Here is a 23,553-nt window from a genome sequence, read left to right as displayed (position 1 = left end):
TCTCATAATTAGTATTTGCTGCTCCTTGACGCTCCAACCAAAGAAATGGGGAAGCATGTGACACTGCCCGTGATGATGAGGTGCAACATTATCACCACGTTTGATGTTTTGTGTTTTTTTTAACATCTCGTACTTTTTGCTTCCATGTGCAGTTAATGCATACCCCTTTCTGTTGGGCGGAACTCAGGATGGATGTGGGATGAAAGTGGACTTTCTTCTCCTTGTTACTGGACAGCATGTTTGTCTCTTGGTTGATGTGAACCAGATTTGGGTACATGCCCGCAACTAGGGCTGCCTTCACCACAGCCCAGTTTTCCGAGTTGATGTTCACATTGCGAATATCACCATCCCCATGGGCCCTGACAAAACCTGAAGCATAAACAATCATTATAAAGGGCCAAAGTTATTCAAAGTTTTTGGATAATAGAACCCGTACAAAAGTGAAAAATAAAGAGATAATTTTGCAGGAAATGTCATTCTGCTGTTAAATAAAAGGCATTCTCAAGGGGTGGACAAAGTCTGGCCGGTTTTGTCCTTTGGCCCATCTACAGAATGGTGGCAAGTGCTCCTACCCAACTGTGATAGCTTACGATCAACCATTGTTAAAGGGGACCTATGGTCATGTTCGGTCACGAGAGCTTTGCCCAGGATGCAGAGAGCAGGACCAAATGCAGGTAAAAAAGCAACTCAGGAAGCAGAAGGACAAACTATAATGATCCTGCACAGGGAGAAGCACACACCTGAACTAAATACACACAGAAATTAGGCACAGGTGTGGGTGACTATGGCAACGCAGGCAGACGAGGCAAAACAGGAAGTCCAATACAAAATAAGTGTCAAAAACGGAAACCAAAGCCCAGACAGGGAACACAAACAAACTGCCTCGAGGCAACCCACACAGGGCGTGACACCTATTGTGCTCTTTGCACTTTGACTTCTGACCTACAAATGTTACAATGTTGTATTGTCCTGTTAAACTATGGTAAAGTTTATAGAGTTTTTTATGGGGTACCAGGGTACGCCTGCCCTCCTCCCCAGTCTGCTGCATTCTTGGACAAGATTTCACTGTCTTAGCATTGTTGCTGAGCATTTTTTTGTGTAATCTTATCTGCATGCATGCAAATTACAAGCTCAGTGATGTCTGGAACACGGCTAGTTCCGCAAAAAAACATGTAATAACCACATTTCCACTACCAATGTTGTGCCAAGATTGCATGCGGCACCCTCACATCCGACTTCTGAGCTCCATGGCACCAACGGTGCTTCTGACAAATTGTGCCCGACACTGTGTGCTCCTCCTCGGGTAAGCAAGGTGGAGGCACCCACTCTGAGTTCATACACAGTTATTCAGGGGTTTTCAAACAGTAGCTAATGAGCTACCAGTAGCTCTTAACCGCTTTTCAGGTAGCTCTCCAAAGGATTCATTCATTTATTATCAACTCATATACTGACAAATATGGAAAGTGGGGTTCAGCGGTCGTCCGGAAAGAGTCTGGAGCATTGTAGGAATGTGATGAAACACAGCGGAGTGGGCATAAGTGGATAAATAAAAAAAGACCATTTTGGAAATCCAAGGAAATATAGCTGGAATGGGTGAATATTCTGGAAGATCTAGAAAGCCTTCTGTGCGAGTTAGTGTGTAGCTTCTCTATAGGAGTCCACATCTCAATACAGGGCCGAAAATGAGCATAGTAGGTCGTAGCAAGTGCTACCTTGCTCGATCGTAGTTAACATTTCACAGATTTGCGATGCTTAGTGCTTCTTTTTATCAAATTATTATTAATTTAATTTTTATTATTCATTATTAATTAATTAATTAATTAATTATTAAATGAGTGTCTCTCTCTCTCTGTCACTTTCTCTTCCCGCTGTCATCTGCGCCGTCCATTATTTTCTGCACCCGGATTGGCTGTTGACCATTGTCAATCTTTGTCAATCCCCTTTGTGCCGCCCTGCCGTGTCTCCTGCATGTGTCATCGCTAGCTGGTAAATGAATCTTAGGTTCGAAGGCGGAAGACTGCTATAGGAGGGGTACTGCAGCAATAACAATTTAACAAGGGTACAAAAATGCTACAGTACAGCGGAATGGCGCCATGAAGAAAATGCACGGTCACAGCAGTGAAATATGCTGACTGAATAATTTATAGTGTTGGACCTGACAATTAAAATTCAAACAAAGGTTTGAACTTTGAATGTTTAAAGAAGAGATAAATATGAGAAAACATTACTGCCTGTTTGAGAAGAGGTTATAGTGTATGGTCATGGGTTTTACAGTTTTTTTTTGTCCCGTCCAGCCCTTGGGGCAGATAGTATTGTTGATCTAAATGCCCTTACATGCTAGACAGATTTGCTCTGTGTCAGGAAAGGTGTTGGCTACAACTTCCCTGTACCATGACATTTTATTTGCCATTATTTGATGTTTTTGTTATGCCATTTGGAGCGACTGGACCGGAGCAAGAAGAAGAACAGAAAAGAAGAAGAAAAGGGTGGGGTGGGGGGGGGCAGTAGAGGGAGAGACAAAAACAGCAGCAACAAGAATTCCCATAACAACAACAGTGACAAACAGAACAGTTAAATGTCAATGATGACTAAGGGTCATAATGGAGATGATATCAGTGAAATGAAACAGTTCAACTTACCAGTAGCAATAGTAACAATAAAGACATGAACCATTATAGTAAACACAATTACAGCCATACGGTTACAGTAATTAAAATCTCACTGCTTGACATCATTATTACTGTAATAATAGCATACCAATAGCATATAAACATCAGGGATAAAAGGGTAGATTGTATAGAGAAGCACCCATGTGCTGTGAGTGTCCATATGGAGGTGTGTTGTGTATGTGAATGCGAGTGTGTGAATGTGTAATTGTCACTGAGAATGACAAAAGGAGAGCGACTGCCTTCTACCACCCAGCAAGCCCCGCCCCGTGCAGCCAGGCCAAGCCCCCACCGCCAGAGATCCTCCGGCCCCGTGGGTGTGGGCAAAGCCAGGGCCGGCTCCCCAAGACCCGCCCCTGAAGCAACTCCCCGAAGAGACCAGCAAGAGGCCATAGAGGAGCAATCCCAACCCGGCAACAGGGCGCCAGCAGGCCGGAGGAGAGCCGCACCCCCGAGACCAGCGGGAGACCATACCCCACTAGGGCAGAAGGGCATCGAAGGCCACACACCCGTGGGCACAGGGGCGCCCCCGCCAGCCGGAAGGGAGCCCGTCCACGGCTGGAGGCACCGCCCCCCGCCCCCCACACACCCCCAGGAAGCAGAACCCGGCCCGCCCCAGGTAACCCCAGGCCTGACCACCGACATAGGACCGCCCCGGCCAGGACAGGAGAGGCCCGGGCACACTCCCCCATGGAGGACCGGGCGGTATAGATGGAACGCCCTGCGCCAGACCCCCGCAGAGCCCCCCCCCCCCGTATATCTATATGGCCATATACACACACACACACACACACCCACACACATATATATATATATATATAGTAATTATAATAAAACTAATCATTATTTATCTAAGTATTTAAAAGAATAAATACATAAAATAATCTCAGACACACGCGCACACCCCATCCACTCAATACACACACACGCAAGCACACACTGTGGACGTCCCCGGGTGGGGCGTCCGGGGCATCACAGGGCGGGGGACCCAGGGGTCCCAGACCCACAACCAGGCCCCGAGCCCAGGGAGGTACGGACCGCCAAGGCATAGCACCCCCAGACTCCCCTCGACCACGGCATCAGGGCTACGGCAGTGTGGCAGACAAAGGAGCGGGCGAGGGGAGAAGGCCCGCACATGAGCAAGCGGAGGGGGCGAGCAGGCGAGTGGTGAGGCGCTCCACCGCGCCGGCCGACACCCGCCGGGCAGCTCACCCCCGTGAGGGAGAGCCATAGCTCCAAGTCATGGGGAGGCCAGGCACCACAGCCGAGGAGTTAAGACCAGCGCAAGGCCACCGACGGACCCCACCATCCACCAGGAGGGCCAACCGCCCCCCGCCCCCAGAACCAGCAGCGCTCCACCCACGTACCGGAGAACCATCCCCGACGAGCCCTAAGGCAAGACTGGGGATGGGCAAAGACAGGGAGAGCGATGCAGCAGAGCATAGGACCAGTGGCAGCAGACACCCAAACGCCCGGAAGAGCACCACCCCCCCAGCAGGCCCCACTCCGAGGAGCATGCTCCCCATCCTCACACGCCACCCAGGCCCCCGTCCCCATGAGCAGGATCAGGCCCCCTCCCAACACACAGCCCGGTCCCCGCAGCAGCCACCACAGCGCAACAACCCCAGGCCACCACCGTAGACTTCAGGCCACCAGCAGCGCGGACCCCACCGCCTGGAGGCCGGCGAACGCCCCACACCAGAACAGCAGGGACCGCGCCCCGGCAACACATCCGTCACCATGGCAGCCCAGGGAGTGACACCACAGAGACCGCAGGAGAACCGGGACCCGCATGGGGAAAAGCCCAACCCCGCCCCCCGGGCACGTGAGCCAAGAGTGCCAGGGCGGGACAGAGACACACACACCAGGCAGCAGGCCACCAGGTAAATGACACCCCAACAGCCGCAAAAAGTGAATGCCCCCCCAGTCCCACCCTCCGCCACAGCGCCGACCCGTCTCCACCACAGCGCCGACCCGTCTCCACCACATCTCCCATCCACCCACGGACCCGGGCCAGCCCCCCCACCTGCCCGCCCCACATCCACCACAACCCAGCCACCCCCTTACCGAAGGGAGAGAAGCAGGTAATGCCCCACCCCAGCACCGCACCTCCCCACCCAGAGCCCAAGCTGCACAAACGAGACCCCCCCTCCCATATGAGCTTACCAGGCGCCCCACCCGGGAAACAGCCACAGCCAGAGGGACGATAGCACACAGTCCCCATAACTCACACATGCCTACCATACACAAAAATAAAAATTGAGAATAAAAATAATAAATAAAAATAAAGTAAAGTAATTGATAATAATAATAATAGTAATAATAATAATAATAGTAATAATAATAGTAATAATAATAGTAATAATAATAACAATAATAGTAATAATAATAATAGTAATAATAATAATAATATTTATTGATAAGAGTTATGTATGTATAATAATGATACTACTATTGATACTTAATATATAATAATTTATATATAATATATTTTCTAATAATTTAGATCTTTTAGCTATTTTAGATATGATAATAATAAATATATACATGCATACCTACACACACACACACATATATAGCCATATACAGTGAAGAAAATAAGTATTTGAACACCCTGCTATTTTGCTATTTCTCCCACTTAGAAATCATGGAGGGGTCTGAAATTTTCATCGTAGGTGCATGTCCACTGTGAGAGAGATAAACTAAAAAGAAAAATCCAGAAATCACAATGCATGATTTTTTAACAATTTATTTGTGTGATACAGCTGCTAATAAGTATTTGAACACCTGAGAAAATGAATGTTAATATTTGGTACAGTAGCCTTTGTTTGCTATTACAGAGGTCAAACGTTTCCTGTAGTTTTTCACCAGGTTTGCACACACTGCAGGAGGGATCTTGGCCCACTCCTCCACACAGATCTTCTCTAGATCAGTCAGGTTTCTGGGCTGTCACTGAGAAACACGGAGTTTGAGCTCCCTCCAAAGATTTTCGATTGGGTTCAGGTCTGGAGACTGGCTGGGCCATGCTAGAACCTTGATATGCTTCTTACGGAGCCACTCCTTGGTTTTCCTGGCTGTGTGCTTCGGGTCGTTGTCGTGTTGGAAGACCCAGCCACGACCCATCTTCAATGCTCTGACAGAGGGAAGGAGGTTGTTCCCCAAAATCTCACAATACACGGCCCCAGTCATCCTCTCTTTAATGCAGTGCACTCGTCCTGTCCCATGTGCAGAAAAACACCCCCAAAGCATGATGCTACCACCCCCATGCTTCACAGTAGGGATGGTGTTCTTCGGATTGTACTCTTCATTCTTCTTCCTCCAAACACGCTTATTGGAATTATGACCAAAAAGTTCTATTTTGGTCTCATCTGACCATAAAACTTTCTCCCATGACTCCTCTGTATCATCCAAATGGCCATATGCAAACTTAAGACGGGCCTTGACATGTGCTGGTTTAAGCAGGGGAACCTTTCGTGCCATGCATGATTTCACATCATGACGTCTTAGTGTATTACCTACAGTAACCTTGGAAACGGTGGTCCCAGCTCTTTTCAGGTCATTGACCAAGTCCTGTCGTGTAGTTCTGGGCTGATTCCTCACCTTTCTTAGAATCATTGAGACCCCACAAGGTGATATCTTGCATGGGGCTCCACTCCGATTGAGATTGACCGTCATGTTTAGCTTCTTCCATTTTCTAATGATAGCTCCAACAGTGGACCTTTTTTCACCAAGCTGCTTGGTAATTGCTCCGTAGCCCTTTCCAGCCTTGTGGAGGTGTACAATTTTGTCTCTGGTGTCTTTGGACAGCTCTTTGGTCTTCGCCATGTTACAAGTTAAAGTCTTACTGATTGTATGGGGTGGACAGGTGTCTTTATGCAGCTAACGACCTCAAACAGGTGCATCTGATTCAGGATGATACATGGAGTGCAGGTGGACTTCTAATGGGCAGACTAACAGGTCTTTCAGGGTCAGAATTCTAGATGATACACAGGTGTTCAAATACTTATTTGCAGCTGTATCACACAAATAAATTGTTAAAAAATCATGCATTGTGATTTCTGGATTTTTCTTTTTAGTTTATCTCTCTCACAGTGGACATGCACCTACGATGAAAATTTCAGACCCCTCCATGATTTCTAAGTGGGAGAAATAGCAAAATAGCAGGGTGTTCAAATACTTATTTTCTTCACTGTACATACCTAAGGGGGAAGGCTCTGCAAGGGCAGCGGGGTATTACCACCCGTGCCCACACCAAGGGCAGGGCCAAAGCCTCCCATGCCCACCCCCCACGGTCCCACACAGTAGCCAAGCCAGAGCACCCAGGGCAAACCCGGCCCACCCCCAGGGGTGAGGGAGGCCGCGGAGGAACCAGCGCCACCGGACGCACACAGGCCCCCCCCAGCAGCAGCAGGTGCCCACCACCCACAGAATGCAGCTCCCCGTCTACCCACCACCCCGAGGGATGGCCTGCACCACCCCCGGGACGACCACCACCACCCCACCCACGCCCCATCCCCAGATCCGGACAGCCCCCCACCAACCCCCACCAGAACCTCCAGGGGGTCAGCCCAGCAAGAAGGGACAGAGATACACGGCACCCACCCGCCCACCCCCCAGACGCCAGGGCAACCCGGCGACCAAGACCATGCCCCAAGCCAGAGGAACGGGACCGCCAGGGGCAGAGACAGGCACACTCAGCCCTTCGAGAATTAGATTAAGAGATTAGATTAAGAGATTAGTTTAAGAGATTAATTATTGGAGCCCATATACATTGAAATTCTGACAGTTGTTCTTTGGATTCAGCAGACATTCTCTCAATTGCTATATGATCTAACAGAAGATTTTTGTAAAAGGCTATGTTCAGTTTTTTTTTGGATTTCCAATTGATAAGAATGGTTTTTTTGGCAATGCTTAACGCTGTGATGAGGAGTTGTGTGTGATTTGTTTCTACGTTGACTGTAGAAAGATCACCCTACAGGCATAATACAGGTGAGGAAGGAATAGAGGTCCCAAGTGCCAAAGAAAGGTCTTCGCACACTGCTTGCCAGAAATTACTAATGGGGGCACATGCCCACATGGAGTGTAAATAATCATCTACTACATGATCTGGGCAGTGTACACAGATGTTAGAGTCGGTTAGACCCATTTTAAACATTCTCTGCCCTGTGTAGTGTACTCTATGAATGGTTTTGAACTGAACCAACTGTAGGTTGGGATTGTTTATTAAACGGGACGAATTAAGGCATATTTGCTTCCAGAACTCAGGGTCACAGCTTGTAGATAAATCTAGGTTCCATTTGGAGACTGGAACCCCAACGGTGTTGTCACACTTTGACAAAAGAATGTACAACTTGGATAATGTTTGGGGAGCGTTTAAGAATTGGTCAATGGTAGGATAGCTTTCCCAAGATGTGTTACGAAACCTAGCTCTAATTATGGATTTTATTTGTGAGTATTCAAGAAATGTATTCTGGCTTAACCCATACTGTGTAACAAGGTAAGTGAATGACACAAACTTTCCCCCCCTTATGATATTTTCCAAGCAACTTATTCCTTTGTCATGCCATGTTGTAAAATCCAAGGTTTTTTTTTTAAGCAATATATCAGGGTTATTCCAGATCGGAGTGTACTGGCAAGGAGTGAGCGAGGACCTAGTTATTTTTAAAAATTCCCACCAAGCTGTCAGAGTAGTTTTAATATTTATGCTTTTAAAACAATCGTGTTTCCTAAGGATTTGACTTATGAAAGGTAAGTTAAAGATGGGGATTTCTTGGCTAAATGATTGTTCAATGTCTAGCCATAACTGATCCAAGGGGTTAGGTTTTATCTATTTTAAGATATACTGTAGCCTATTTGCCAGGAAGTAATTGGAGAAATTTGGCAGTTCTAAGCCCCCCATTCTTTAGATTTTTGTAATGTTTTTAGGCTTATTCGTGCTGGCTTATTTTTCCAAAGAAATTTATTTATATATGAATCTAATGACTTAAACCAAGTTATAGATGGTTTGGTTGGGATCATAGAGAACAGATAATTGATCCTTGGTAATATCATTTTCACAGTGGATATTCTGCCCATAAGAGAGATCGGCAAAGTTCTCCAACGTTCAAGATCATCCTCAATCGATTTCAACAGTGGGGTATAATTCAAGCTGATCAGGTCTGACAGATTGGAGGAAATGTTGATGCCCAAATACCTGATATTCCCTGAACACAGTGGTATAGAGGGGGTGCTCTGGAAAACGAAATTAATGGGCAATACTATGGATTTAGACCAGTTAATAGAGTAGTCCGAGAAGGTGCTAAAGTTATTGATGAGTGTGATAGCTTGGTGAAGTGAGGAGTGTGAGTTTTTTAGGAAGAGTAACACACATCAGCATAAAGGCTTATCTTATGATGAACATTCGTTGTGTGGATCCCTTTAATATTTACATGTTGTCGAATTGCAGCTGCAAGAGGTTCAATGAAGATAGCAAACAATGAGGGGGAGAGTGGACAACCTTGCCTAGTACCTCTTTGTAAAGTGAATTCTGGAGAGATCAGATTATTGGTTCGAATGGAGGCCTTTGGGGTGCTATATAATATTTGGATCCACGTTCTAAATGACTCTCCAAAGCCAAATTTCTGTAGGGTTGCAAAGAGAAATTTCCAGTTAACTATGTCGAATGCTTTTTCAGCGTCTAGTGAGACGATTGTGGTTTCCAAATTATGGATGATAGAGTGATCAATCAGATTGGTTAAGCGGCGTACATTGCTAACTGAGTGTCTCCCCTTGATAAATCCTGATTGATCGGGATGTATTATATGAGGGGTAACTTTTTCCAGTCTTCTAGCTAATACTTTGCATATTATTTTAAGGTCCGCATTAATAAGTGAAATTGGACGATAACTGGAAGGTAATGTTGGGTCCTTTTCTGATTTTAGCAAAAGACTGATTGTAGGCGTGCATTTTCTTTTATTTCCTGAACCATTTTAAAAAATACTGGGGCTAGCAATGACCAGAATGTTTTATAAAATTCGGCAGGGAACCCGTCCGGTCCTGGTGCCTTGTTATTTGGCATTTGCTGTAGCGCATCATAAAGATCTGTTAGAGAAATGGGTAAGTCCAGGGTTGTCACCTGATTTTTTTCCAATTTTGGTAATTCTATGGTGCTAAGAAATGTTTCAATGTCTGGAACAGAAGGGTTAATCTGAGGTGTGTATAGTCTTTTATAAAAGTCCCAAAAGACTGAATTAATTTCCTCCGGAAGGTGAGTGATGTTGCCTTCTGAGTTTCTAATGGAGGAGATAGAGTTTTTTTCTTTATTAAGTTTTAGTTGGTTAGCTAAGTATTTACCAGATTTATTGGCATGTTCAAACTTCTCCAAACGTACTCTTTGTAATTGGAACAGAATTTTCTTATCAGTAATTTCTTTTAAATCTAATTTAAATTTTCTAAGATTATTCAGAGTATTCTCATCCTGTGAATCTGCATAAGCGGTTTCAAGGAGTTTGATTTTTCCCTCCAATTCCAATTCCAATAATCTTTCTTTCTTTTTCTTATATGATGAGTAGGAGATAATTTTCCCGTGCATTACTACTTTTGCTGTCTCCCAGAGAACACAAGCCGAGGTTTCCGGTTGGTAATTAAAATCTAAAAACATTGTCCACTCTCTCTCTCAAAGTCCTTTAAAAAGTCTGGGTCTTTAAGCAATGATGTATTAAATCTCCAGCATTTAGTAGGTGTACTTGTGGTTTGGTTAGTAAGAAAGAGAGAGACTGGTGCGTGATCACTAATAATGATAGGGTGTATGTGAATATTTGATATGTCAGATAAGATTGAGCTACTTGTTAAGAAGTAGTCAATTCGGGAGTACGTGTGGTGCACTGGTGAGAAATACGTATATTCTCTGTGATTAGGGTGATAAGAGCGCCAAGCATCACAAAGACCAAAATCAGTCATATATTTTTTCAGTGTTGTTGTTGATTGAGACTCACGATGTCCCCCAGCTGGGCTAGACCTATCTATATCTGGATTAAATACCAAGTTGAAGTCCCCTCCCAAGATCAAGCTTGAATCCAGGTGTGCAGAGAGAGAAGAAAAAAGGGTGTGAAAGAAAGAGGGGTCATCAACATTAGGACCATATATGTTGGCAATGCAAAATTTAACATTGTCCACAGATATGTTAATTATTATATATCTACCTTCTATGTCTATAGTATTGTTGAGCAGTGTAAAATTGACCCTCCGGCTAATTAAAATGGCTACGCCCCTCTGTTTGGAGTTGTAGTTTGCTAAGTATATGTGTGGAAACTGTGGTGAGTGAAATGTATGGGCAGCTGCTTTGGAGATGTGAGTCTCTTGCAATAAGACAATGTCTGCTTGGATATTCTTTAGATGGTTAAACATTTTTTGTCTTTTTTCTCGAGACCCGACTCCCCTGACATTCCAAGTGACAAATTGCAGTGAGGACATCCTAGACTAGCTTATGATGATATGTGTGTGTATAGTACATGTGCAAGTGTGAAGTATATGTGCCTGTAGGTAATGTAAGCATATACATTAAATATATGCTTGAAGTGCACATGGGCATATTATAATGTAGTCCTCCTGATCTGACTAGTGAAGGTGTAATGTTGGTGTATGCATGTGTGAGATATGCGTGTGTGTAAGTGGCAGTGTTGTAGGTTTATGTGTCAGGTTATGTGGGTTTTACAGTCTTAAAACATATACAGTAATTGGAAAAAAAATAATGTTGGCTACTTTGCGGATTTCAGTTATAGCAGGCTATTTTGGGAACCTATCCCCAACGATAAACAAGGGAACACTGTAGAGTATTTGAAGAGCTTGCAACCAAAAGGCGCTAAATCCATTTTGACTGATTTCGAGAAAATCAATGATTTTTAATTACGCACATATCAATCTATTTGGTCATCAAGTCTATATTGCAAATGAAAGAGCTATCAATATAGGTCATAAAAATGCATGCTATAAAAATCCTGCACACACCATGTATTTTATTTTTTTATTTTCCGGATTTAGCGCCTTTTGGCTGAAATGATGGATTTAAATTTAAATAGAATAGAAATTTAAATGGAAATAAATTTGAAGTCACCTTTAACTTCTTCAATGGCATTGTTGTAAAAGAATGTAAGGTGCTTTAATGTGCTATGCTAATAAAATAATTACAACACAGAAGCCATTCTCAACATACAATACACCCCCCCACCCACACACACACACACACACACACACACACATGCACTCGTTCACCTTCACACATTACAGAAACAAAATGTTATAACCTACCACTAGTAGACTGTTACTGATAAAATTTGGTTAAGATATTATAGCACACATTAACATCATCCACATTCCATGATGATCAGCTTTAACACAACTCAACATAGCCAATTATACAAGACTCTAATTGGTCAGATTATCAATAGATGGGAAACTTGGGCCAATCAGAATAAAGAATGGGATTTAGCGCCTTTTGGTTGAAATCTGAAATGGAAATAGCGCCTTTTGGTTGAAAGCATACATTTCATATCACTTTTTTTCATATTTTTAAAAATGATTTCAAGACCAAAATATGTGATTTGGATACACATGACAGAGGTCTATTAAACTCATGAAAAACATGCAACTTGGTGAAAATTGGATTTAGCGCCTTTTGGTTGCAAGCTCTTCATTTGTTAATATGTAAACTAAAATAATATATCATTAGAATCATACATTAAGCCTTTTTGCTCTATTTTACCACTTTTGCTGTTTGTTTTATGTCTGCATGTTCCACGCTGCACGGTGACTGAGAGGTTAGCATGTTGGCCACACAGTTAAATTGGAAAGATCTGGGTTTGAACCTCCGCTTGTGCATTTTCTCCCTGTGCATGCGTGGGGTTTTCTCTGGTTTCCCCACATCCCAAGAACATGCCTGTTAGGTTAATTGGCGACTTGGTATGAATGTGAGAGATTGTTTGTCTATATGTACCCTGTGATTGGCTGGCGACCCGTCCAAGGTGTACCCTGCCTTTCGCCCGAAGTCAGGTGGGATAAGCTCCAGCATATCCCTGCGACCCTAACTGTGATAAGCGGTATAGATGGATGGATGGATGGAGTCATGTACTACACTTTAGCAGCTACCATGTCACTAAATTGTCAACCCAGACCTCTTCTACCTATGAAGTGTTTTATGAAGCCAAATGTAACAAGCATAAATAGAAGCCCAAACATCTATCGTTTTGATCTGACAAATCTTAGGTTTGATCAAATGTCGAAATACTACAGCTTCAGCCTGGACATGAACACGGATGCAGCTGTTCAACTCCGATGGAAGATACAGCAAGCGTCACTCGCTCACCCTGACAACACAGAGGTAGGTGTACGTGAAGCACTTAATGTGTAATTCCACTCATGCCTCGCGCACTCCCACTTGTATATTATTATCAGTCGTAGTAGCGATACCATAGCTCACAATCTGATTAGCTTCTGGCTGTCTCCAAACAAGAAATCTTGTCATATTTTAAACTCCCAAGATCTCATGACACCCCTGTTCCAAAAAAAAAATTTATTTGTTTTTGTGGTTCTGTGCATTATAACGCTGGTCCGAATTCCCACGGTATACACATTGGAAGGGAAAGACAGGAAGCGTTTCAATCAGCTACAAACAGCCACCGAAGGCAAAGCATGCAGGGTACCTCCACAAGTCTGAGCACCGCCTTGAAAGGCAACATGTAGAAGTGTGCGTCAGAGTGCAAACCCCAGCCTTTGACTAGTAGGAGTCATGACTAGTAATAGTGCCAACAAGACAAGAGATTGGAGACACTCTTCTGTTGTTTGGTAACAATTCATCTTTCCGGTGAAAAACATAAACCAGGCGTGTCCAAAGTGTGGCTGGGGGCTATTAGTGGCTGTGGCTTGATATATATATAAATATTTTTTTTAATGGGTTCATGGTACATTGTAGAAATTAAATAAGTCGCAATAAACAAAAAAACACGGCAAGAATGGAGCAAAAAGCCATCTTGTACAATATCTGCATATTTTAAGAACAACTTCAAAGACTTTTAAGACCCTTTTGATACTTTTTTGACACTTTATGACACACACGTGTAATTGCAAATTAGATAATGATGTCATCTAGCCCAAAAATGTGACCACCCCTGTTCTACAGTGAATAAAAGCATACTGACCAATAGCACGAAGCTGTCCCATCAGCTGTGTTCTCATGCCAAGAATCATGTCCATGGTGGCTTGGGATAAAAAGTTCTTTTCACAGAAGGCTCTCTCCCATCCATCACTACGGGCCTTCTGCCATGCCTAACGACACAAATTATCAATTGGTTACAAAACACCAAAAATAAAATAATTTGTCATATCATTATCTGATCAACTGTTTATATTCCAGACAGTCGGTCTCCAATCAAAAATGAACTATGCCTATAGTTGAACTATGAACTTAAAAATAAATAAATAAATAAAATAAAAAAATAAAAAAAAACATGAACTATGCCTTACTTGGAGTAGGGGAATGACACATTCTTTCCTAGCATGCAAATCCTCTCATGACGTGCGGATACTGAATGGACCCTAAAATTACCTGGAATGCCCTCAACAGGGCCATGTGGTCACTGAAGGAGTTGGAAGAGAAACGTTTGCGGCATTGAAGAGCAGCTCTCTTCTGAGAACCCTGGGCAGGAAGAACAAAGGGATCCCGATAGCCTAGCGTACAGGCTATGGTCAAAATGGGGTCCAGACACTTGAGCACCACGGCGCACAGCACCATTTTTCCCAGATGGGGCTCCACTGGGAGATCGGCCAGATGGAAGCCAAGATCAGTAAGGTCTTCACTTGGGTTTAGGGCATCTATTGTCTTGAAGGAGAAGATGTGGGTCAAATAATGTGTAGACGTATGCAGTGTCTTATGAGAGACTATTTCTTACCTTAAGCATCTGCACAGCACTCTTAACAGAATGCAAAGGAGGAGGCTGTGGAGCTTTGGATAAGAATTCCAATATTGGACAGGGAGCCAGTTGTTTGGTCTGCAGACATAATTCCTAACAAACAAATAAACACACAGGAAGTTAAGGAAGTTAAATGTGAGTGCACATTCATTCACCACCTCTGGTGGCAAAGGCAAAAAGCATTTCTGTCTTTTAGGATAGGTAGGATCGTACAACTACACAAACAAGGTCATGGTTGAGTTGAATTATCAAGCGTATTTAAAGTCAAGTATTCAAAGTTGGGTTCATGCTGCCCCAGAGTGCTGTACAGATCAATAAATATAAATAAAATGCTGCAGCCCGGGTAAAAACATACCTAAAGTAATAAAAAATAAAGAATTAAAAGATGACACATTTGATAAAACACAATAATTAACCCGTTCTTCCCAGCCATTTTTCAAAAGACAGTCCAGTACCAGCCATCCTGGAGGGTTTTGACTATTTGAGTATTGTGTTGTGTATTGTGGGCTATATAGACATGGTACATACCAAAGGGAAGATTAGACTCTCATCTTTCATCAGAAAAAAAAGTTTGTTTCTACTAGGGATCAGGATTTTATGCTGCTGATACCGATCCTGATAATCCATGAGTGAAATTGAACGATACCAATACCGATCACACACATGCAGTGTAAATGTTTAAATGTACTGTTGGCTATATCACGGGTCACCAAGGGTATACAGAGACATACAGTGCATCCGGAAAGTATTCACAGCGCTTCACTTTTTCTACATTTTGTCATGTTACAGCCTCATTCCAAACTGAATTAAATTAATCTCTTACCTCAAAATTCTACACAAAATACTCCATTATGACAATGTGAAAAAAGTTTTTTTTGACATGTTTTGAATTTATTAAAAATAGAAAACAAAAAAATCACTTTTACATACACTTTGTTGATCCACCTTTGGCAGCAATTACAGCCTCAAGTCTTTTTGAATATGATCCCACAAGTTTAGCACACCTATCTTTAGGCAGTTTTGCCCATTCTTCTTTGCAATAAGTCTCAAGCTCCATCAGGTTGGATGGGAGACGTCTGTGCACAGCCATTTTCAGATCTCTCCAGAGAAGTTCGATCGGATTCAAGACTGGACTCTGGCTGGGCCACTCCAGGACATTCACAGAGTGGTTCTGAAGCCAATCTTTTGAGATCTTGGCTGTGTGCTAATGTCTACTGTCTATATGGTCAAGGTACATGACCAGTCTACTGAGGTCAAGAGCGCTCTGGAGCAGGTTTTCATCCAGGATATCTCTATATATTGCTGCATTCATTTTCCTTCTATCCTGACTAGTCTGCCAGTTCCTGCTGCTGAAAAACATCCCCACAGCATGATGCTGCCACCACCATGCTTCACTGTAGGGATGGTATTGGTCTGGTGATGAGCAGTGCCTGGTTTCCTCCAAACATGGCGCCTGGCATTCACACCAAAGAGTTCAATCTTTGTCTCATCAGACCAGAGAATTTTGTTTCTCATGGTCTGAGAGTCATTCAGGTGCTTTTTGGCAAATTCCAGACGGGCTGCCATGTTCCTTTTACTAAGGAGTGGCTTTCGTCTGGCCACTCTACCATACATGCCTGATTGGTGGATTGCTGCAGAGATGGTTGTCCTTCTGGAAGGCTCTCCTCTCTCCACAGAGGAACGCTGAAGCTCTGACAGAGTGACCATCGGGGCCTTGGTCACCTCCCTGACTAAGGCCCTTCTTCCCCGATCGCTCAGTTTAGAAGGCCGGCCAGCTCTAGGAAGAGTCCTGGTGGTTCCAAACGTCTTCCATTTACCAATAATGGAGGCCACTGTGCTCATTGGGACCTTCAAAGCAGCAGAAATTTTTCTGTATCCTTCCCCAGATTTGTGCCTCAAGACAATCCTGTCTCGCAGGTCTACAGACAGTTCTTTTGACTTCATGCTTGGTGTTTGTGCTCTGACATGCACAGTCAACTGTGGGACCTTATATAGACAGTTATTATATTTCCAAATCATGTCCAATCAACTGAATTTACTGCAGGTGGACTTCAATTAAGCTGTAGAAAGATCTCAAGGATGATCAGTGGAAAAAAGATGCACCTGAGCTCAATTTTGAGCTTCATGGCAAAGGCTGTGAATACTTATGTAAATGTGATTTTTTTGTTTTCTATTTTTAATAAATTCAAAACCTGTCAAAAAAACCTTTTTTCACATTGTCATAATGGAGTATTTTGTGTAGAATTTTGAGGTAAGAGATTAATTTAATTCAGTTTGGAATGAGGATGTAACATGACAAAATGTAGAAAAAGTGAAGCGCTGTGAATACTTTCCGGATGCACTGTATGCCTCTTTTTTTTCAATTTTTTGGTGTTATTATTTTTTTCTAAATTTTCCAACTTCCTTCTAAATGTTCAACTGTCTTCTTAAATAATCTTCATAACTTTTATTTTTGTAATTTTGTAATATTAGGACTTTATTTATTTATTTACTCATAATGTTTGGAATTTATTCCAATAATATACATTTTTTGCCCCCACTAATTTTCCCAAAATTACAACTTTTGGTCTGGCACTATAACATCATAACAATTCTAATAATAATCATACAGATTGAGTGGTTAGCTCACAGGCCTCACAGCTAGGAGTTCAGTTCCACCCTTGGCTATCTCTGTGTGGAGTTTGCATGTTCTCCCCATGCATGCGTGGGTTTTCTCCGGGTACTCCGGTTTCCTCCCACATTCCAAAAACATGCTAGGTTAATTGGCGACTCCAAATTGTCCATTGGTATGAATGTGAGTGTGAATGGTTGTTTGTCTATATGTGCCCTGTGACTGGCTGGCCACCAGTCCAGGGTGTACCCCGCCTCTCGTGCGAAGACAGCTGGGATAGGCTCCAGCACTCCCGCGACTCTCGTGAGGATAAGCGGTAGAAAATGAATGAATGAATAATCATACTAAATCTAACTACAAAAATATTAAATTTGTTAATAGTGAATCCTCCTTTGTGGAAATTTGAAGGCGGACTGTTAGAATTATAAGCCTGAAATAGTGTGTGTGTTAAATATATGTTCTGGTCCCCCGCACAATTTTGTTAACTCAACGCGGCCCACGAGTCAAAAAGTTTGCCCGCCCCTGCTCTACATGGACGTTATTTTTTACTTTTGAGTTGATAGGTTGATGCTTCTAGGCCTCATTGTGGCGTCTCCATCTGGAAGACGTTTCATCTCATGGCAAAGAACAAAAAAGTTGAACTGCAAGTGTGGTTACCTGCAGAGGCATCCGCAGCAGCTGTGGAACCTGAAACTCCTGCATGTTGTGGAACCTTAGCTGACTGAAGAGGTGAAAGCAGATCCCTGGCTGGCAGCGGCCGGCTCTGTGAAGACGCAAAACTTTTAGTTCCATTGCAGTAACGATAAATGGCGGATGCACTCACACAACCAAACATCACATCTGCGGAACATACTTGTTCGTAAGAAGGCATTCAGTGGGATTTTGTCAGTTATTGATGTGTGAGCTGACATGTGCGTTAATAAACCAACAATGACAATAACACACATACAGTACATAGATGGTGTCGTTTGCTTAGTTTTTTGCATCAGATACAATTGAGAAAAACAACAATAATACAGACCAGGTCAAAATCTTAAGACCAAATGAAAAATAACTTGAATTTACCTACAATAGCGACAATATGCAAGAAGACAAAGAGAAATTTGAAAAAGTATTTATTGAAAACAACCATTAAAATGAAATAGGCTGTTTATCAGCTGATCAAAAATTTACATAAAAACTCTCAGAACAAAAAAAAATCACAGTAGGACTCGGTAATGAGTAGCTCCACCGTTCTGGTTAATTCATAAATTGCACTACAAAAACACACATCTCACTGTTATGTACAGTAAGTGTGCAATACAATTGTGTGCAATTTTTATTCATAAAAAGAAAATATATATCTATATAAAACATGTCCCGAGTTTAATTATAAAATATTAGCAAGATTGAATTTGATTTTTTCCTGTTTGAATTTATCCCGGGTGCGTTCTTTCAGCGCATGCTCAGATATGATGTAACACGCAGCTCCAGACGTTCTTCGCTTTTAAAAATGGAGGCGAGCACTGGACTGCTGCGGAAAGTTTGTTTTTGATCCAAACCAAATTTCAAGACTGGACCAACGAAATTAATGACGAACAATGCCGACAAAACTGGCCGGTGACAGGAGCCCCACTCAGCACAAAGCTGATACACCATGCTCACCGCGGCCTCACTTTAGTTTCTTCCCTGTATTTGATTAGATCTGCAAATTCAGCCTTTTTTAGTGAAGAAAGTTCATTTTTTTATCATGACAGGTGACCTCACCAGCCTCACCTGCTGGTTGGTAGGGGTTCAAATACTTACTTCCCTCAGTCAGATAGAAATTAATTTCTAACCTTTATTTCATGTTATTTTCTAGATTTTTAAACCCTGTCTCTCTCTGTTACAGTACAAAGAATTTATGGAATTTCCATATCTAAAAAGGGGACCTATTATGCTCATGTTCTGTGCTTTGTATTGAGTAGTGGACTCCTATAGAGCAGCTACACGTGTTAACCCACACAGAAAGCTTTCGAGATCTTTCAGAATCCACGCCAATTGCAGCTGTATTTATTTTAATTTATTCCAACCACAGCCCGCCTGCGGGCACGCCCAATGTGCTGTGATTGGTCCCACTCACCTTGTACCTTTAACAGCTTGAACCCGGAAATGCCCATATACAGTGCATCCGGAAAGTATTCACAGCGCTTCACTTTTTCTACATTTTGTCATGTTACAGCCTCATTCCAAACTGAATTAAATTAATCTCTTACCTCAAAATTCTACACAAAATACTCCATTATGACAATGTGAAAAAAGGTTTTTTTGACATGTTTTGAATTTATTAAAAATAGAAAACAAAAAAATCACATTTACATAAGTATTCACAGCCTTTGCCATGACACTCAAAATTGAGCTCAGGTGCATCTTTTTTCCACTGATCATCCTTGAGATCTTTCTACAGCTTAATTGGAGTCCACCTGCAGTAAATTCAGTTGATTGGACATGATTTGGAAATATATTAACTGTCTATATAAGGTCCCACAGTTGACTGTGCATGTCAGAGCACAAACACCAAGCATGAAGTCAAAAGAACTGTCTGTAGACCTGCGAGACAGGATTGTCTTGAGGCACAAATCTGGGGAAGGATACAGAAAAATTTCTGCTGCTTTGAAGGTCCCAATGAGCACAGTGGCCTCCATTATTGGTAAATGGAAGACGTTTGGAACCACCAGGACTCTTCCTAGAGCTGGCCGGCCTTCTAAACTGAGCCATCGGGGAAGAAGGGCCTTAGTCAGGGAGGTGACCAAGGCCCCGATGGTCACTCTGTCAGAGCTCCAGCGTTCCTCTGTGGAGAGAGGAGAGCCTTCCAGAAGGACAACCATCTCTGCAGCAATCCACCAATCAGGCCTGTATGGTAGAGTGGCCAGACGAAAGCCACTCCTTAGTAAAAGGAACATGGCAGCCCGTCTGGAATTTGCCAAAAAGCACCTGAATGACTCTCAGACCATGAGAAACAAAATTCTATGGTCTGATGAGACAAAGATTGAACTTTTTGGCGTGAATGCCAGGCGCCATGTTTGGAGGAAACCAGGCACTGCTCATCACCAGACCAATACCATCCCTACAGTGAAGCATGGTGGTGGCAGCATCATGCTGTGGGGATGTTTTTCAGCAGCAGGAACTGGCAGACTAGTCAGGATAGAAGGAAAAATGAATGCAGCAATATATAGAGATATCCTGGATGAAAACCTGCTCCAGAGCACTCTTGACCTCAGTAGACTGGTCATGTACCTTGACCATATAGACAGTAGACATTAGCACACAGCCAAGATCTCAAAAGATTGGCTTCAGAACCACTCCGTGAATGTCCTGGAGTGGCCCAGCCAGAGTCCAGACTTGAATCCGATCGAACATCTCTGGAGAGATCTGAAAATGGCTGTGCACAGACGTCTCCCATCCAACCTGATGGAGCTTGAGACTTATTGCAAAGAAGAATGGGCAAAACTGCCTAAAGATAGGTGTGCTAAACTTGTGGGATCATATTCAAAAAGACTTGAGGCTGTAATTGCTGCCAAAGGTGGATCAACAAAGTATTGAGCAAAGGCTGTGAATACTTATGTAAATGTGATTTTTTTGCTTTCTATTTTCAATAAATTCAAAACATGTCAAAAAAACCTTTTTTCACATTGTCATAATGGAGTATTTTGTGTAGAATTTTGAGGTAAGAGATTAATTTAATTCAGTTTGGAATGAGGCTGTAACATGACAAAATGTAGAAAAAGTGAAGCGCTGTGAATACTTTCCGGATGCACTGTAAGGGCGGCACAGTGAGCCAGGCTTCCAATCAGTGTTATATTGATAAAACACATTATTGCCGTTACCTTCCTTTTCGTTGAAGAGCACTGGCTTTTGAAATCCAAACTGTTTTTAGCATCGATACACGGCTGATGGTATCAAAGGACTTCTACAAATAAGAGAGTCACGTGTTAAGCAGTGACTACAGGCATGACATTGAATGTTTTGTAAATGCTGTAATGTTTTTATTCTGGGGAAGTCCGAGTCTTCCACAGAGGCTGTACCTCTTTGACTTTTCCAGAATCAATGACGAAAACCACATCGTTGATGGTAATGCTTGTCTCAGCAATGTTGGTGGAAAGAATCTGAAAAAGGACAAAAACATGTCCATTCCAGGGGAAGGGGCCAAGATGATTGTGGGGGGGGGGAAGGTTGTTACTTACGATCTTCCTAACGCCAGGCGGGGACGTCTTCATTGCTTTTTTCTGCTCCGTGCTGGGCATGTCGGAATGCAGTGTGAACACCTGATACCTACAAAAACCAAAAAAGGAGTCAAACACACCCCGTGATTGCTGAAATGAGTAAGTTCTGAGCCAACAGAACTACTGTATTCAATTTATCAGTAGGTCTAGATATAAGTAGGTCAGATCAGATCATTCTGATGGAAGCTACCTGCTACCGTATTTTCCGGACTATAAGTCGCACTATTTTTCATAGGTTGGCTGTTCCTGTGACTTGTACTCCAGAGCGACTTATAAATGAAAAAAACTGTTTGTTACATAAACACTGGACACCTTTTCTGTTCATGTTTATTTTTAGTGTAGCTGAATAACCATTGTGTTAGCATATCTTACACCTATTCAGCCTGTTCTCTTTTCTTTTATTGTTAGAATTTGCCTTCCAAGAGGGCGTAATGTCTGTTTTGGTCATAAAATAAATTACCCGCAAAAAATGCGATACTCCAGTGCGACTTATGTATGTTCTTTTCTACCTAATTATGCATTTTTGGTCTTGTGCGACTTATACTCCAGAGCGACTTATAGTCCAGAAAATACGGTACATAATCCAATCCAATATTATCATTGTGGGGCCTAATCCAACACTGCTTGGCTTCACGAGAACATTAGTCAACAGGGCAAACACGTAGTAAACAACAATGTGGTAGAATCAGTGCAATACATTAAGAAAATAAAACCTATCATGCATCCCATTCATCTAATTCTAATTGACTAAATGCTTCATATTTCACCTTTGGGAGGATCCCAAGAATCTCTTGTCATCGTAGAGGATGCGGTCCCTGAGTGACACAATCTCACTATATCCAGGAAGAAAAATAAGTACTGCACCTGAAGACAGAAAAAATACAAAATTTAACTACATTACTATTAACTATTTATCATTTGTGTACAACCGTTTTTTATTATTATATTAAAAATTATTATTAAGGCTGTCAAATGATTACACATTTTAATTAGAATAATCATACATTTCAAAATAACAAATCAGGACTAGCTAACACTTGCAGATACGTCTGAAAGATGAACATTTTTACCGTGTTTTATGAACAGAATGTTAAATCACAGTACAGGATTATATATATTTAGATCAGTGGCTCCAAATGAAATGATATGAACATCAGTTGCAGACAGTGGACGCCGTCCGGAAAGCCATCTTCTCCTGGAAACCCAACCTTTTGCAGGTGATTAACTGGCGGGGTTATTTTGAACTTTAGCTCAGCTGACGAAACAGGCTATTTCACTTTGTTTGAAATTGTTTTGAAGCTCTACTTAGATCCTCCTTAATTAAGACCCGACAGCACAAAATGAAAATCCTTGCACTTTTACAACTGATCTTAACATCAGGACTGTATGCAGCAGGGGTAGGCAAATATTTTGACTCGTGGGCCGCATTGAGTTAACAAAATTGTCCGGGGGGCCAGAACATATATTTAACACACTAATTTTATACTTATAATTTTCCTTGAATTATTTGTCTAATTGTATGTGTAAACGTGTTATACTATCAGCAGTATGTTCTCATGTCCCTTTTTTCAGGAGCACTTTAAACATCAGACCACATCAAACTACCGTATTTCCTGGATTATAAGTCGCACAAGGCCAAAAATGCATAATTAGGTAGAAAAAAACATACAGAAGTCGCACTGGACTATAAGTCGCATTTTTTGTGGGTAATTTATTTTATGACCAAAACAGACATTAAGTCCACTTGGAAGGCAAGTTCTAACAATAAAAGAATAGAGAACAGTCTGAATAGGTGTAGGATATGCTAACATAATGGTACAGCTACACAAAAATAAACATAAACATAAAAAGGTGTCCAGCGTTTATGTAACAGCAACAGTTTTTTCATTTCTAAGTGGCTCTGGAGTATAAGTCGCAGGAACAGCCAACTTGTGAAAAAAAGTGCGACTTATAGTCCGGAAAATACGGTATGTCATTTAAATTTACAGTTTTTTTTAATTAATTAATTAATTTTTAATAAATAAGGCATCCGTAAGTCATGTTGCCAGTTTGTATGTTAAAAGTTGAAATACTTAGAACGCAACTGGCGGGCC

At 42.4% G+C, this 23,553-nt stretch overlaps 1 protein-coding gene across 4 annotated transcripts in view; it reads right to left on the bottom strand.

The window, feature by feature from the left end:
* The window catches only part of ythdc2 (YTH domain containing 2), a 56,420-nt gene that overhangs the window by 7,727 nt on the left and 25,140 nt on the right, over positions 1-23,553 (bottom strand). For 3 of the 4 annotated variants that reach the window (XM_058057259.2, XM_058057260.2, XM_058057261.2), the window contains 9 exons: positions 22,228-22,324; positions 21,422-21,509; positions 21,263-21,343; positions 21,065-21,147; positions 17,877-17,982; positions 14,588-14,701; positions 14,245-14,517; positions 13,838-13,964; positions 164-369 (listed from right to left, as the gene is read on the bottom strand). In XM_058057259.2, coding sequence (XP_057913242.2) covers positions 164-369; positions 13,838-13,964; positions 14,245-14,517; positions 14,588-14,701; positions 17,877-17,982; positions 21,065-21,147; positions 21,263-21,343; positions 21,422-21,509; positions 22,228-22,324 — 1,175 coding nt within the window. The remainder of the gene's footprint in view (positions 1-163; positions 370-13,837; positions 13,965-14,244; positions 14,518-14,587; positions 14,702-17,876; positions 17,983-21,064; positions 21,148-21,262; positions 21,344-21,421; positions 21,510-22,227; positions 22,325-23,553) is intronic. The other variant, XR_009120241.2, reaches the window with a different exon arrangement.

This window comes from Doryrhamphus excisus, linkage group LG19, assembly GCF_037039965.1.
Source record: "Doryrhamphus excisus strain RoL-2023G ecotype Guam linkage group LG19, RoL_Dexc_Guam_v1.1, whole genome shotgun sequence".
Classification (NCBI taxonomy): Eukaryota; Metazoa; Chordata; class Actinopteri; order Syngnathiformes; family Syngnathidae; genus Doryrhamphus; species Doryrhamphus excisus.
The sequence above is the reverse complement of the archived record's forward strand: the minus strand, read 5'-3'. Positions and strand labels throughout refer to the sequence as shown.